Genomic DNA, 15,655 nt, shown 5'->3' with positions numbered 1-15,655 from the left:
AGGTAGTGTAACAACAGAGGTAAGGAGCGCGTATTTCTACATCCCCAGCCGCATCAGAGGTGTTGTAAAAAAGGTTTTCAACCTTTCATGAGCCAGGGTGCACTTTTTTCAATGAAAAAATCTCAAGGCACATCACCAATAGAAAATGTTGACTGAAACTAAAACGCTGTTGCCAATATTTACAATATACAGTCATTCTATAATTTTCCACGGTACACTTGGTGATCTCTCACGGCACACTAGTGTTCCGCGGTACTAGAGTTCGGCAGCACAGTGGTTGAAAACACTGTACACCACTGATGCACTTGGTAACATCTCCATTCAGTAACTCCATCCCTCCTTTTTGGTGGGGTTTTGGTCGCCCTTGGCGCCCCTGGGCACACTTTGCGCTCTAGGCAATTGCCTAGGTCGCCAATAGCAATCGCCGGCGCTGCATACACATTCCTTTTGGGTGTTCAACATGCCTTTCTCTTTCAAAATTCTCTCAAAATCTTCCGTATTTAATGAAGCAAACTTGGTGGCCATGTTTGTTTACACGTTGTCAAAGTCGCTCGCTAACGTGGAAGTTTTATGTCTCTGATGTGTGATGTCATGTCGTCTTGACAACCATGCAATATCATAAACCGTATTCAACGCTCATCCTCCATTGGGTAGAGTGACGTAATACACATAGGATAAGCGATATGATAACAATATTGCATGCTATCAAACCAAATGAATGAAACCCGCTAGAAGGGAATAGAAGACATGTTTTTATTCCATTGAAAAGTGTCCTGTATGTATAATAATCACCGATATTCACTGAGCCTGAGGCAGATAATTGTTTTAGTATAAATACGGAGGTGATCATTTTTTTTTAAATGTTAAAATTGTATAAAAAATTATTTATTTCAAACTTCAAAAGCAGCATGCAAATGTAATAAAGGTGCTGCGCAGACTTGTCATTTATCTACACTGAGTTACATAAAATACTTTTGAAATCGATAAAATAAATCACAATTCCACGTTAGCTTTGAATAGTTTTAGACCAAACTTCGTAGCATCTTCAGTGCTTTTAGGAACAGCATTTTCTTTCATCATTAGTAATTCTTCCTCACTTACGGTGACCGAGCGATTGACCGCCATTTTGCTAAGTCACTCGAGGTGATTATCGAGAAAGTATCCGAATCGCTCAACCGGTCAGCATGCACGATTTCCTATAATCACCTCCGTATTTATACTAAAATAGTATATAATAAACATTTTATTTAATAATTCCAACACTGTACAGCATAATACTTTTTAAAACGATTTATTTATGACTATTTTATTTTTTATTTAATTATTTTACACTGCGTTCCAAATTATTATGCAAATTGGATTTAAGGGTCATAAAGATTTAATTTTTTGCTTTTCAGTTAACTCATGGATGGTATCAGGGCTCTTTGGATCACTGGAATCAATCTCAGACACCTGTGATAATTAGTTTGCCAGGTCAGCCCAATTAAAGGAAAACTACTTAAGAAAGACGTTACACATTATTAAGCAGGCCACAGGTTTCAAGCAATATGGGAAAGAAAAAGGATCTCTCTGCTGCCAAAAAGCATCAGATAGTGCAATGCCTTGGACAAGGTATGAAAACATTAGATATTTCATGAAAACTTAAGCGTGATCATCATACTGCGAAGAGATTTGTGGCTGATTCAGAGCACAGACGGGTTTGTGCAGATAAAGGCATAATGAGGAAGGTTTCTACCAGACAAATTCATCGGATTAAGAGAGCAGCTGCTAAAATGCCATTACAAAGCAGAAAACAGGTATTTGAAGCTGCTGGTGCCTCTGGAGTCCCGCAAACCTCAAGGTGTAGGATCCTCCAGAGGCTTACAGTTGTGCATAAATCTACTATTCGGCCACCCCTAACCAATGCTCACAAGCAGAAACGGTTGCAGTGGGCCCAGAAATACATGAAGACTAATTTTCAAACACTCTTGTTTACTGATGAGTGCCGTGCAACCCTGGATGGTCCAGATGGATGGAGTAGTGGATGGTTGGTGGATGGCCACCATGTCCCAACAAGGCAAGGAGGTGGCAGAGTCATGTTTTGGGCCAGAATCATGGGGAGAGAGCTGGTAGGCCCCTTTAGGGTCCCTGAAGGTGTGAAAATGACCTTGGCAAAGTATATACCATAGAGTTTCTGACTGACCACTTTCTCCCATGGTACAAAAAGAAGAACCGTGCCTTCTGTAGCAAAATCATCTTCATGCATGACAATGTACCATCTCATGCTCCAAAGAATACCTCTGTGTCATTGCCTGCTATGGGCATAAATGGAGAGAAACTCATGGTGTGGACCCCATCCTCCCCTGACCTCAACCCTATTGAGAACCTTTGGAGTATCCTCAAGCAAAAGATCTGTGAGGGTGGGAGGCAGTTCACATCAAAACAGCAGGTCTGGGAGGCTATTCTGACATCCTGCAAAGAAATTCAAGCGGAAACTCTCCAAAAACTCACAAGTTCAATGGATGCAAGAATTGTGAAGGTGATATCAAAGAAGGGGTCCTATGTTAACATGTAACTTGGCCTGTGTGGCAGCGGGGGCGTGGTCAAGCACCGGTCTGTGACAGGAGGGCGGAGTTGGGGAAGGTAAGTGGCAGAATCGCTTCACCTGAGTGTGATTAATCTATGTTTTGTGTGTGTTCTCCCCAGTAAACCGGGCTATTTAAGGAGGGAGAGCGAGAGCAGAGGAGCTCTACAACCCGAGCACCGGAATGTGTGTGTGTGTGTGTGTCTGAGAGAGAAAACCGCTTCCGCTGAAAAGTGAGAATAAAACTGTTTTGCGAACTCAGTCTTTGTCCTGCCGTCCTCTGTGCTCCACCCACATCCAGCGAACATTTACAGTGGTGCCGAAACCCGGGAGATGACGTGGAAGAGGGCCTCTGCAATACTACGTGCGGAGATATTGCGAAGAGGCACCGCTTCCGGGTATCGCGTTGCATAGTCCACCAGAACCAATATAAAGCGGTACCCTCGTGTTGACCGATCTAATGGCCCGACGAGATCCATCCCAATTCTTTCAAACGGGGTCTCGATTAATGGTAGGGGGCGCAAAGGCGCTTTTGGAATGGCCGCGGGATTAACTAACTGGCATTCGCGGCACGCCGTACACCACTTACGGACGTCGCCGCGAATCCCCGGCCAATAGAACCGGGCCATTATCCGGGCGAGTGTTTTATCCTGCCCGAGGTGTCCCGCCATGGGATTAAAGTGAGCCGCCTGGAATACCAATTCCCGGCGGCTCCTTGGAATTAACAACTGGGTGACACGCTCCTTCGTCTGAGTGTCCTGCGTCACTCGGTACAACCTATCCTTTAAAATGGAAAAATAGGGGAAGGTCGGGGTGGCGTTCGGCTGGAGCGTTTGACCATCGATTACTCTCACTTGGTCAAACGCGTGTCGCAGAGTTTCGTCTCGCGATTGTTCCAGTGGGAAATCCGCGAGGGATTCCCCAATAGAAAGAGGAGGGGCCGGGGGCTCCTCACTCTGTCGCGGAGATGACGTAGACGGCTCTGCGACCGCAGCTCCAGCCAAAACGACACCGGGACCCCCACCCGCTAACCGGCAGGACCCACTCTTTACTAGGTGTGCCATCAACCCCCGGAATCCCGGCCAATCAGTCCCCAAGATCAAAGAGTGGGTAAGGCGAGGATTAACCGCCGCCTTTACTATGGATTTGTCCCCTCTGAAATATATGTGGACCGACACCAACGGGTAGCAGTGAACATCCCCGTGCACACACAACACCTTCACCCCTTGTGCTCCCCCCAATGCCTCGTCTTGCACCAGGCTTTGGCGGATCGAGGTCTGGTTGCAACCCGAATCCACCAACGCCTGATATGTCGCCCCTTGTACACTTACCGGTATGCGATATGCTCCGGCCTGATCGAGGGCAGCCTCTGGCGCGTCGGGGATCCGCACCACCGCCCCCACCTCCATCGCGACACACTGTTGCTGCAGGTGGCCCGGTTCCCCGCAGCGCCAGCAAACCGGCCCGGGCCTCCCCTCTGCAGCTGTGGTTTGAGGGTCACTCACCTGAGGGGGGGGAGAGACACACACAGAAGGGAGAAACGGGAGGGCACCACGGGTGCGGTGGGCCGGCTGGGGTGGAGCCGGCCCCCGCCTCCGTGGTGGGGGAATGGGGCGAGGACGGGACACGGGAGGAGGGGGAAGAGAGAGAGAGAGAGAAGAGGAGAGAGAAGATGACAGCCGTTGTCCTGCCGCCGGGACAGCCGCCAGATGATCCTCCGCCAGTCCTACGGCCTGATCCAGCGACGCCGGGCGGTGGCACTGGACCCACTCCGCGGTTCCGGCGGGTAGGCGGGCGATGAATTGTTCCAGCGCCACCTGGTCGATGATCCCCTCGGCGTCGCGATCTTCGGCCCTCAGCCACCGCCAGCAGGCGTCCCGGAGCTGCTGGCCGAACGCGAATGGGCTGCCGACTTCCTCCATTCGCAGCGCGCGGAAGCGCTGGCGCTGCTGCTCCGGCGTGCGCCCCACGCGCTGGAGGACAGCCCGGCGAAGGTCGGCGTAGGCCAGCCGGTGGTCGGCGGGGAGCTGTAGTGCGGCTAACTGCGCCTCTCCCGTCAGGAGGGGGAGGAGGCGCGCCGCGCGCTGCTCCACCGGCCACCCCGAGGCTTCGGCGACCTGTTCGAACAACGCGATGAATGCCTCGGGGTCGTCCTGCGGGCCCATCTTAGTCAAGGTGATGGGAGACGGGCCCGCGGCCGGTGCGCTGGTGGACCCCGCCGACGCGAGGAGGCGCCGGAACGCCTCTCGGTCTTCCTGTTGAGCCAGCACCAGGGCTTCGAAGCGCTGCTCCTGCTCCTTCCGGAGCGTGACGAGTGCCTGGTGCTGGCTCTGCTGAGCCGTGGCGAGGGCGTGGATCAAGTCCGCGAACGGGGAGGATTCCATGGGGCTGCAGGACAGGTGCTCCACGATCCCGGGTTTCGGCACCACTGTAAATGTTCGCTGGATGTGGGTGGAGCACAGAGGACGGCAGGACAAAGACTGAGTTCGCAAAACAGTTTTATTCTCACTTTTCAGCGGAAGCGGTTTTCTCTCTCAGACACACACACACACATTCCGGTGCTCGGGTTGTAGAGCTCCTCTGCTCTCGCTCTCCCTCCTTAAATAGCCCGGTTTACTGGGGAGAACACACACAAAACATAGATTAATCACACTCAGGTGAAGCGATTCTGCCACTTACCTTCCCCAACTCCGCCCTCCTGTCACAGACCGGTGCTTGACCACGCCCCCGCTGCCACAGCCTGTTAAGATGTTTTTGATTGAAATAGCTTTTGATTTCAGTAAATATGACCTCCTAATGCTGCAAATTCAACAAATGACCAGTTTCAGTTCTTTACAGCCCATAAAACGTTTTGAAACTCTGTTGTGCATAATAATTTGGAACAGTGCATTTTGAGTTTTTTTATTTTTGAAAAAATACTCATCATTGGGAGGTTTGTTCGATAAAATTAGATTTATACTCTAACAGTTGATGACTTGAAAATTATACTGACTGTCATTTGCATCGACCATTTAGGAAAATCAGAGAAAAATATTATTTGCATAATATTTTGGAACGCAGTGTAATGTTAATAAATCCTTAAAACCAAGAGACCTGAACCCAGGTCCTTGGGACCCACTACACAGGTTCAAACGTTTTCTTCTGCTGCCAAAATCTTTATAATAAGCGAAGGAGCCCATCATGAACCACATCACATCAGGTGGAAAATCTTTGCAAGGCAGTAGAGTTGGAGTTAAGAAGTGCCGCTGATTAATATTTGTTTTAATAATTGCTTATTTCATAGTTAGCATTTAATAATGTTTACTAATATATGAACTATATGAAGATTTGCAATCACTCTGTATTACTTGCTTAGAAATAGTTTATTAACAAACCTCAGTGTGATTCATGGATGTTTTTCAGAAAGGGAATAGACAGAGATCGCTACCTGGTTGGTGAAGAGTCTTAAAATGAGGTGACATTCTCCCTGCACTTTAGATGCACTGGATCGTGGCTCTAGCTTGAACCACTTATCATAGCCAATAACTGGGATCTCCTGTTGAGAGATATATAGCAATCTGTTGGGTTTTTTTTCTCCTGTAACCAAAACCTTTGGGTTAAAAAAAAGGGGAAAAAACCATATGCATTTACTGTGCTTAATTGTTGTATTACTGTAGTGGGTTCTAAGCTGGTTCCTTGAACATGCAGAACATTTCCTTAAAATAAACATGATATTTTTAAATGGTTATTAAAAGGTAGACATCTATAGTTTTCTGGTTTCTAAAATAGATTAGTCTGTTGTATTCATTTCAACTTACACTTAATGGGATGTTCAGGCAACCGAGAAAGTCATCGGCATTCTCTTCGCTCCCTGATGCTGACGCTCCGTTGGCTCTCACAGATTTGGCAATTTGCTTGAAGTACCTGTTATTATAATGCCTTAATCCATTTGAATATCAGTAAATTAAAGTTAGGTATTGTGTTTTTAATTGACCATGTAATGCTGACATGTTATACCTGCCCATTCCTCTGAACCCACTGATCTCGTTCAGCTTACGGCACGCTTCAGCGACCGACACGTCATCGTCGTGATCCCTAGGGAAAGTGGGATTTGTGGCTTATCTCACACTCCCAGCTAACATCTCTGGCATGCTGGGGTGAGGTCGATTATTTGCTGGCACTTGATCCTTCATGAGCAATGGTTTGAGAAGAGCATGCATAATAAATATCTTACCATATATCCAGATGAAGAAGATCATTCTGGACGTCATCAATGTCACTGCGTGAAGATAAGCATTAAACTTGTAAACTCTCCATGTACGAGATTACAGCTTTTAAAAACCATAATACTTGCAAACATCTGATCATCATGTCCTGGAAGCAATTAAACGATTATCCTCAGCAGCCTGTTCATCATTGCACATCTCATGCTTTGTTAAGCAGACCAGAAAGAACGTACTTAATTCGAATTTTCTACTCACAAAACAAAATGTTCGTTCCACACAGGGTTGAGCGTCTCAGGTTTCACTTCAGTCACTTGGATGTCTCTGGCAGACAGCACTTCCTTGACGCTGGAACGCTTCTCTAACTTTTCCTTCCTCTTACGGAAGCTGAACTTCCTTTCTTTTCTTTCTTCAGTCTCGCGTGGGCTTTGTCCCACAAGAATACCCAGCATGCAATAGGGGTCACTGTAACCTACCGAATACAGACAGTGCAATATAGTAATGTGTCAAATTTATCAAAATCTTACTCAGTTAAAGCAAGACGCATCCAGCCAAAAATTAACTCGAGTGAAAGGAAAATTGTTATTTTTAAATGTACTCAAGTAATTTTTTTCTATAGCAAATACCGTATGTTATTTTTCCTGAAAGCATCATTTAATCTCTGTAAATGCCTTTACACACTGGATACGACATGAAATTTCGATGTGAAAAATCCATTCATCCATCCATTATCTGTAACCGCTTATCCTGTAAAGGTAAAACTACAAGCTGGAGCCTATCCCAGCTGACTATGGGTGAGAGGCGGGGTACATCCTGGACAAGTCGCCAGGTCATCACAGGGCTGACACATAGCCCATGTTTACATTAGACCGTATCAGCGGATCATCAGATTAACGTTTTTAAAACGATTAGTGTGCACACAGCAACACCAATACACGATTTGCGTGCAGGCATCCTGCGCTCCAAATCACTCCGCCCTGAACAGCGAGTGCCCTCTGGAGGGTGCGCACTCCGGCCCTGCGCAGCTCACACAGCGCGCGAGTGAAGTGCACAAGCTACGATTCGGGACTGAGCCGCTGTGTGTGTGATCCCAGCGCATATCACTTACCACTTGCAAGTGGAAGGATGGCAAGCCTAAAGACAATCATAACTACACAATTTGCATCAGTATTTGCAGTATTTTCATACTTTTATACTCTTTAATGAAAGGTGATACAAGGCGGAAGTCTGCGCCGTTTTTCAGCAGTCGCGTCACATGACCAACACCAGCGAATCAGGAAGGTGGATGTCACAGTGACATTGTCCAATGAGACGCCAGCTAGAGCTCAGCTCAGCGTATCCGCGTATTCTGAATGTTTACACAGCACCGGAGCTGACACGATCTAGATTGAATACGTGGACGCTGGCGGATTCCTGTTTCCCGGCGTTTCCAGGCGGTTTAATGTAAACGAACAGTGCATCCACAAAGAAAACGAGACAGATACGGTCTAATGTAAACGTAGCCATAGAGACACACAACCATTCACACTCACATTCACACCTATGGTCAATTTAGAGTCACCAGTTAACCTAACCTGCATGTCTTTGGACTGTGGGGGAAACCGGAGCACTCGGAGGAAACCCACGCGGACACGGGGAGAACATGCAAACTCTGCACAGAAAGGTCCTCGTCAGCCACTGGGCTCGAACCCAGAACCTTCACTGCAAAAAACTGAAAACTGAATTTGAGGAGAAAATTCCTTAATACTAGTGAAATTATCTTGCTGCATGGACAGATAATTTTACTTGACAAGACATCTTGGAATAAGTTGGTTACAATCTAGAACTAATTTTCATAATCTTGTTGGTGTCTTGTATTCTTCTACACTGCAAAAATAATATCTTAACAAGTTAGAATATCTTGAATATAGTTGAAACGCTCTAGCATTTCCTATTAGAAGAATAGAAGAAGGAATTTTCTCCTCAAATTCAGTTTTCAGTTTTTTGCAGCGTTCATACTGTGAGATGACAGTGCTCACCACTACACCACCATGCCTCCTCGATGTGAAAAATTTGTACGCAAAATTTTCACACACTGAGTGCGATGCACTTTTTTTTTAACATGTCACTTTCTATTTTGTGCTCCTTTCATACTGGTTTTGCACTGCAACTGTCATGCTCTCAAGAAAGTAAAATATTTGGGTACACCAATTGTTGGGACAGAGACAACAATGAAAGTTTCATCATTTCGTTCAAGAGTTGAAGCTGTACCACGACACAATATTTTAGGATGACTGTGGTGGTGTTTGAGGCACTCTTGAGTATCCTAACTCCTCACCTGTGGAGACTACACAAGAACTACAGAGAGCCCATGGATCCTGAACAATGCCTGGTAGTGTGTTTAAGAGAAGACAATTTTCTATATTTTGGTCCCATTATTATGAAAATCTGGTGTGACTTCAATACATAAATTATGCAGACACTCTTATCCAGAGCAGCCTGAGGGGCAGTTGGGGGTTAGGTGCCTTGCTCAAGGGCACTTCAGCCATTCCTGCTAGTCCAGAGAATTGAACCAGAGACCTTTGGGTCCCAAAGCTGCTTCTCTAACCTTTAGTCCATAAATACCCTTCTTTCATATTTACTGCTTTCTGATAAATGTCCCTCTGTTCATTTCAGCACCAGAAATGAACATCAGGTTATGGTAATCATATGTAGAGTTTGAATGGCGTTTCTCAGGAACCCTCATTTGATCAGTCAGGTAATCATTTTCAGATGCAAAATTTCACAACAAACAAGATGGATCAGAATTTATTTTTCATCATACTGAATTTCTTTCTTGGTGTATAAAGACTAGTAACAACACATGTATTTAATGATCTGCATGATTCCGTGAGAATATTTCATCTGAAAATTTGGACTTGGCCTGTAAGGCTTATAAGTCTGGATTATTTACCATTAGCTAGAATTCTGCATAGCCAATTATCTTAGCTACTGGAATCAATGCTAGTCTGACATTAAGGCCCGGTCCCACTGGCCGATGGACACAAAACGTATACAAAAAGGACACAGCGGACGAGCAAAATTTCGGGGGTGGCTCTATCCGTTTTCATCTGCTCCAGAAATGGACAAAATTGGTGAAAATTTGCGAAAACAGAACGGAAAAGAACGGACGTGGGTAGTATATAGCGGGGATGTTAAACGCATGTTCATAGGAAGCCTAGCGGATGAAAGCGGATGGAAGTGGATGACAGCTCCGAAGGGGTTACCGGTGATAACTGAGAAGCGGACGCATAGCAGAAAGAGCGGATGCATAGCGGATGAAGGGGATGCATCACGTACGCCTAACGGACACAAAGGGGATGTTGCGCGGATGTATATCGGATGCAGACCGATTGTCCGCTAGTTGTCCTTCTACATACTCTAGACATACTCCAGACATCCTCAATATACGAGATACATCCCAGATATAAACGCTTTGTCCGTTTTGAATACTTTATATACGAGATGCATACGCTTACATCCTTTCCATTTCCGTGCTACTAACGATGAATAGACGTTTCATGTACCTTATCTTTCCTCCCTCTTTCCGTTTTCAGCTGCAGCGGATGTGAGTTGCGAGGATGCCCAGAGGATGCAGAGAGGATACAGCAGATGTTTAACGGATGATAACGGACATAGAACGTTTGTTGCTCGTATATGTCGCGGATTTACATCGTACACAGCGGAAAGTTCATCCGTTCTAAAAGTTTTGTGCAGCTCAAAACTTTTTGCGCGGATGAAATCACAGAGGACGGATGCTCGATGGATAGAGCGTATGAAGCACGTATGCAATGAGTACACAACGGATGCATAGCGTTTTCCAACGGATGGCAAAGATTTTTTTACGTTTTACATCCTCTTTGCATCCGTAAGTGCAGTGGGACCGGGCCTTTAGCAAAGAAAACAGGCTAATGAATTTAAACACAGCTAGTTAATATTAGCAAATTGCTAAATTTACCTCAACATGCTTTTAGATGATTAGATGGAGTTCATATTTTCTAGACAGATAAAAGATAAGCCTCATTTTATATGAGCTTTTTCTTACTTCAGCATACTGAAGCATATACTGATAGGTATAGCACTAGCAACATGGAGCATCATGAGAAGGTCATGGCTGGCGACAAATTCTTACGAAGAAAAAAAAACATACTTAATTCGACGCTAAACTAAGCCATAGATGTATAGCATGCAGTCCTTAGCTGGATAAAAGAAGACGTGTTTGTGATTTGTAACAAGTACTTTGAAGGTCTCAAAAAATGTAAGGAGTAAAAAGTGTGGGGCTTTTTTCTTGGAAATGTAACTAAGTAAGAGTACAACTATTCGTATTTAATAATTATTCAAGCAAAGTACACTCACTGGCCACTTTATTAGGAACACCCATGCAGCCACCTGCTGTTTTACGCAGTTATAGAATCAGCCGATCCCTTGACAGCAGCACAACGCAAAAAAAAAAAAAATCATGCAGATACAAATCAAGAGTTTCAGTTAATGTTCACTTCAAACATCAGAATGGGAAAAATTGTGATCTCAAAGTGTGACTTTCTTTCACTGTGGCATGGGTGTTGGTTTGAGCCAGATGGACTGGTTTGAGTATTTCAGAAACTGCTGATCTCCTGGGGGGTTTTCACACACAACAGTCTCTAGAGTTTACACAGAATGGTGCGAAAAACAAAAAACATTGAGTGAGTAAGAGACAGTTCTGTGGGTGGAAACAAACACCTTGTTGATAAGAGAGGTCAGAGGAACATGGCCAGATTGGTTTGAGCTGCCAGGAAGGATATAGCAACTCATATAATCACTCTTTACAACCGTGGTGAGCAGAAAAGCATCTCAGCATGCAACAGCAGAACAGCACATTGGGTTCCACTCCTGCAGAATCTTACAACCCCGATTCCAAAAAAGTTGGGACAAAGTACAAATTGTAAATAAAAACGGAATGCAATAATTTACAAATCTCAAAAACTGATATTGTATTCATAATAGAACATAGACAACATATCAAATGTCGAAAGTGGGACATTTTGAAATTTCATGCCAAATATTGGCTCATTTGAAATTTCATGACAGCAACACATCTCAAAAAAGTTGGGACAGGGGCAATAAGAGGCTGGAAAAGTTAAAGGTACAAAAAAGGAACAGCTGGAGGACCAAATTGCAACTCATTAGGTCAATTGGCAATAGGTCATTAACATGACTGGGTATAAAAAGAGCATCTTGGAGTGGCAGCGGCTCTCAGAAGTAAAGATGGGAAGAGGATCACCAATCCCCCTAATTCTGCACTGACAAATAGTGGAGCAATATCAGAAAGGAGTTCGACAGTGTAAAACTGCAAAGAGTTTGAACATATCATCTACAGTGCATAATATCATCAAAAGATTCAGAGAATCTGGAAGAATCTCTGTGCATAAGGGTCAAGGCCGGAAAACCATACTGGGTGCCCGTGATCTTCGGGCCCTTAGACGGCACTGCATCACATACAGGCATGCTTCTGTATTGGATATCACAAAATGGGCTCAGGAATATTTCCAGAGAACATTATCTGTGAACACAATTCACTGTGCCATCCGCCGTTGCCAGCTAAAACTCTATAGTTCAAAGAAGAAGCCGTATCTAAACATGATCCAGAAGCACAGACGTCTTCTCTGGGCCAAGGCTCATTTAAAATGGACTGTGGCAAAGTGGAAAACTGTTCTGTGGTCAGACGAATCAAAATTTGAAGTTCTTTATGGAAATCAGGGACGCCATGTCATTCGGACTAAAGAGGAGAAGGACGACCCAAGTTGTTATCAGCACTCAGTTCAGAAGCCTGCATCTCTGATGGTATGGGGTTGCATTAGTGCATGTGGCATGGGCAGCTTACACATCTGGAAAGACACCATCAATGCTGAAAGGTATATCCAGGTTCTAGAGCAACATATGCTCCCATCCAGACGACGTCTCTTTCAGGGAAGACCTTGCATTTTCCAACATGACAATGCCAAACCACATACTGCATCAATTACAGCATCATGGCTGCGTAGAAGAAGAGTCCGGGTACTGAACTGGCCAGCCTGCAGTCCAGATCTTTCACCCATAGAAAACATTTGGCGCATCATAAAACGGAAGATACGACAAAAAAGACCTAAGACAGTTGAGCAACTAGAATCCTACATTAGACAAGAATGGTTTAACATTCCTATCCCTAAACTTGAGCAACTTGTCTCCTCAGTCCCCAGACGTTTACAGACTGTTGTAAAGAGAAAAGGGGATGTCTCACAGTGGTAAACATGGCCTTGTCTCAACTTTTTTGAGATGTGTTGTTGTCACGAAATTTAAAATCACCTAATTCTTCTCTTTAAATGATACATTTTCACATTTTAAACACTTGATATGTCATCTATGTTCTATTCTGAATAAAATATGGAATTTTGAAACTTCCACATCATTGCATTCTGTTTTTATTTACAGTTTGTACTTTGTCCCAACTTTTTTGGAATCAGGGTTGTAGAATCAAGAACAAGTTCCTATTAAAGTGGCTGGTGAGTGTATAACTGTGCTAAAGTAACACATAAGTATAATCACGAAGTACAACTCCTCGGGTATTGCCCACTCCTGGACCTATGCTTGTACTCTGGTGAAATTTGATGGCATGTTCTAGTATATTACCCTCCTAAAAGTACAGCAGTAATTAGAGATGGCAAAATCCAACAAAAGTCTCTCACCGTTGGCATCTTTTGCCATGAGATTCTTTCCTTTCATGACAGAGACTCTTAGAGAGAAGCCTGGTCTCTGTAAAAGAAAGGGTCAGACATGTGAGTTACAAAAGAGTTGGAAGAGAAACTAAAGCTCTCATTAGTAACTTTTGTGCTTCAAGTGAGTCAAGTGAGTTAAACAACTAACTGGGTCCAAAAACCAAAAGAAAAAGAAGAAGCACAAAAAGCAAAACACCACAAGCATTTCAATATACAACTGTCTCTGGTATACCCCCTTCAGACATAATGTGTACAATTGTACACATGAAGTTCCATAGCATTTTTCCTTGTGTCCGAAGGGGTTACTGTGCATATAACAAACAAAATGACTTTGAAAATGAATAGGTAATGAAAATGAATTAGCATTAACACTTTTTTTGAAGCCACACAAAATCTTCACACTTCGTATTTCTTTATGGCAGCCCTACCCGATTGTCCTCCCTCATGGCAGTCTCTAATTTATTTTGTATTTTTAACACCTTTAGCCATGTGTCACAACCTACTTATCCCATTCTGTGGGTTATACAATGAAGTCATAGAGACTCGGTTGTTTTAACTTCACACTGGTGTGGATATAAGCATCCCATGAACACAGCTATTCATTTGCAGAGGAAAAATCTCCGACATGTCTCAGTTTCTCTGCTCTGTGTATCAGCCAGGCAGTAGAAACACATCTTCACTTTCTCCAATAGTATGGATTGGTGTTTCCTTAGAATATATAACAAGAGTCAAAAAAGTTTGCAGTCCTGCAACCGTGACCTTTCAGGAGATCAGGGCTAGGTGCTCTGCCAGTGTCAGATGCAGAGATGCGGATTGGTTTTTGATGAGATTCAGAGCAAAGGTTTGGATAATTGTGAGAAGTATAACGGCATGATATTTCCCTGTTCCTTTCACTCAGTTTGTCTCAGACTTGTGGTACTTGAGTCTGGCTTGTGCCCTAATTTTAAGGACTCGTGACTTGACTTGGACTTGAGCACTGATGGCTCGGACTTGGACTCAGACTCATGCATTAACTGCATTCAGACTCATAAATTGGAGACGAGGACTCGGATTTATTTATTTTTTTTTTTGTAACATGCCGTAATAATTTGGCATAAGATATTTCTATCTACATTAATTTTTACCCTAATTTTGTGTAAGAGAATGCACATTCACCTGTTCATGCGTCATGTTCAGGAACAAACTAACGTTAATGGCGCTAAAATGCCTGGAGAGAAGCTCCTAGGATTGTCTGCTTTGCTTATACAGACTTCTCATGCAGTGGGGAAAAATGCACTGCTGTGTGTTCCATATGTAGAAGAACTATCGAGGAGACGACGGGGACAACCTCGAACTTCAATCGTCATTTGGCAAGACTCCACCCAGAGAAGGAAGTGACATGCTATGTTCATTGCTCTGTTGATAGCGGGGCTTGCTTGCTGGCCGATGAACTACCTAGTGTTAACCCTCTCTCATGTTATTTGCCTTGTTGATAGTGGGCGGGGCTTGCTAAGCAATGAACAAGCATTTTATCTGTAGCCTAGTAACTAAAACATGGCAGTCGAGCAGTAACGTTAGTCCAACACAGTAGCAGAGACGCTTTCACATAAAGGCAGCAACAGCCACCGTCAAATGGTGCTGTTGGAGTCTTGTTCTTGGACTCGACTCGGATCAACAGTGGACTCGACTCAAAATTTTCTTTAATGACTTGAACTTGAGGTGGCATGGTGGTGTAGTGGTTAGCGGTGTCGCCTCACAGCAAGAAGGTCCGGGTTCGAGCCCCGTGGCCGGCGAGGGCCTTTCTGTGCGGAGTTTGCATGTTCTCCCCGTGTCCGCGTGGGTTTCCTCCGGGTGCTCCGGTTTCCCCCACAGTCCAAAGGCATGTAGGTTAGGTTAACTGGTGACTCTAAATTGACCGTAGGTGTGAATGTGAGTGTGAATGGTTGTCTGTGTCTATGTGTCATCCCTGTGATGACCTGGCGACTTGTCCAGGGTGTACCCTGCCTTTCGCCCGTAGTCAGCTGGGATAGGCTCCAGCTTGCCTGCGACCCTGTAGAACAGGATAAAGCGGCTAGAGATAATGAGATGAGATGAGACTTGGATTTGACTCGGACTTGAACGCTGGGGACTTGAGACTGGACTCGGACTTGAGGTTTAGTGAC

General features: G+C 44.6%; 1 protein-coding gene across 1 annotated transcript in view; it reads right to left on the bottom strand.

Annotated features, from left to right (window-relative positions):
- Window positions 1-15,655, bottom strand: part of baiap3 (BAI1 associated protein 3) — an 85,306-nt gene that overhangs the window by 33,473 nt on the left and 36,178 nt on the right. The window contains exons 6-11 of the mRNA XM_060942258.1: window positions 13,485-13,551; window positions 7,024-7,237; window positions 6,777-6,821; window positions 6,560-6,637; window positions 6,361-6,466; window positions 5,991-6,098 (exon numbers count right to left, since the gene is read on the bottom strand). Coding sequence (XP_060798241.1) covers window positions 5,991-6,098; window positions 6,361-6,466; window positions 6,560-6,637; window positions 6,777-6,821; window positions 7,024-7,237; window positions 13,485-13,551 — 618 coding nt within the window. The remainder of the gene's footprint in view (window positions 1-5,990; window positions 6,099-6,360; window positions 6,467-6,559; window positions 6,638-6,776; window positions 6,822-7,023; window positions 7,238-13,484; window positions 13,552-15,655) is intronic.

Source organism: Neoarius graeffei, chromosome 16, assembly GCF_027579695.1.
Source record: "Neoarius graeffei isolate fNeoGra1 chromosome 16, fNeoGra1.pri, whole genome shotgun sequence".
NCBI classification, from domain to species: domain Eukaryota; kingdom Metazoa; phylum Chordata; class Actinopteri; order Siluriformes; family Ariidae; genus Neoarius; species Neoarius graeffei.
Note: the sequence above shows the minus strand (reverse complement) of the source record. Positions and strands in the feature narration are given on the sequence as shown.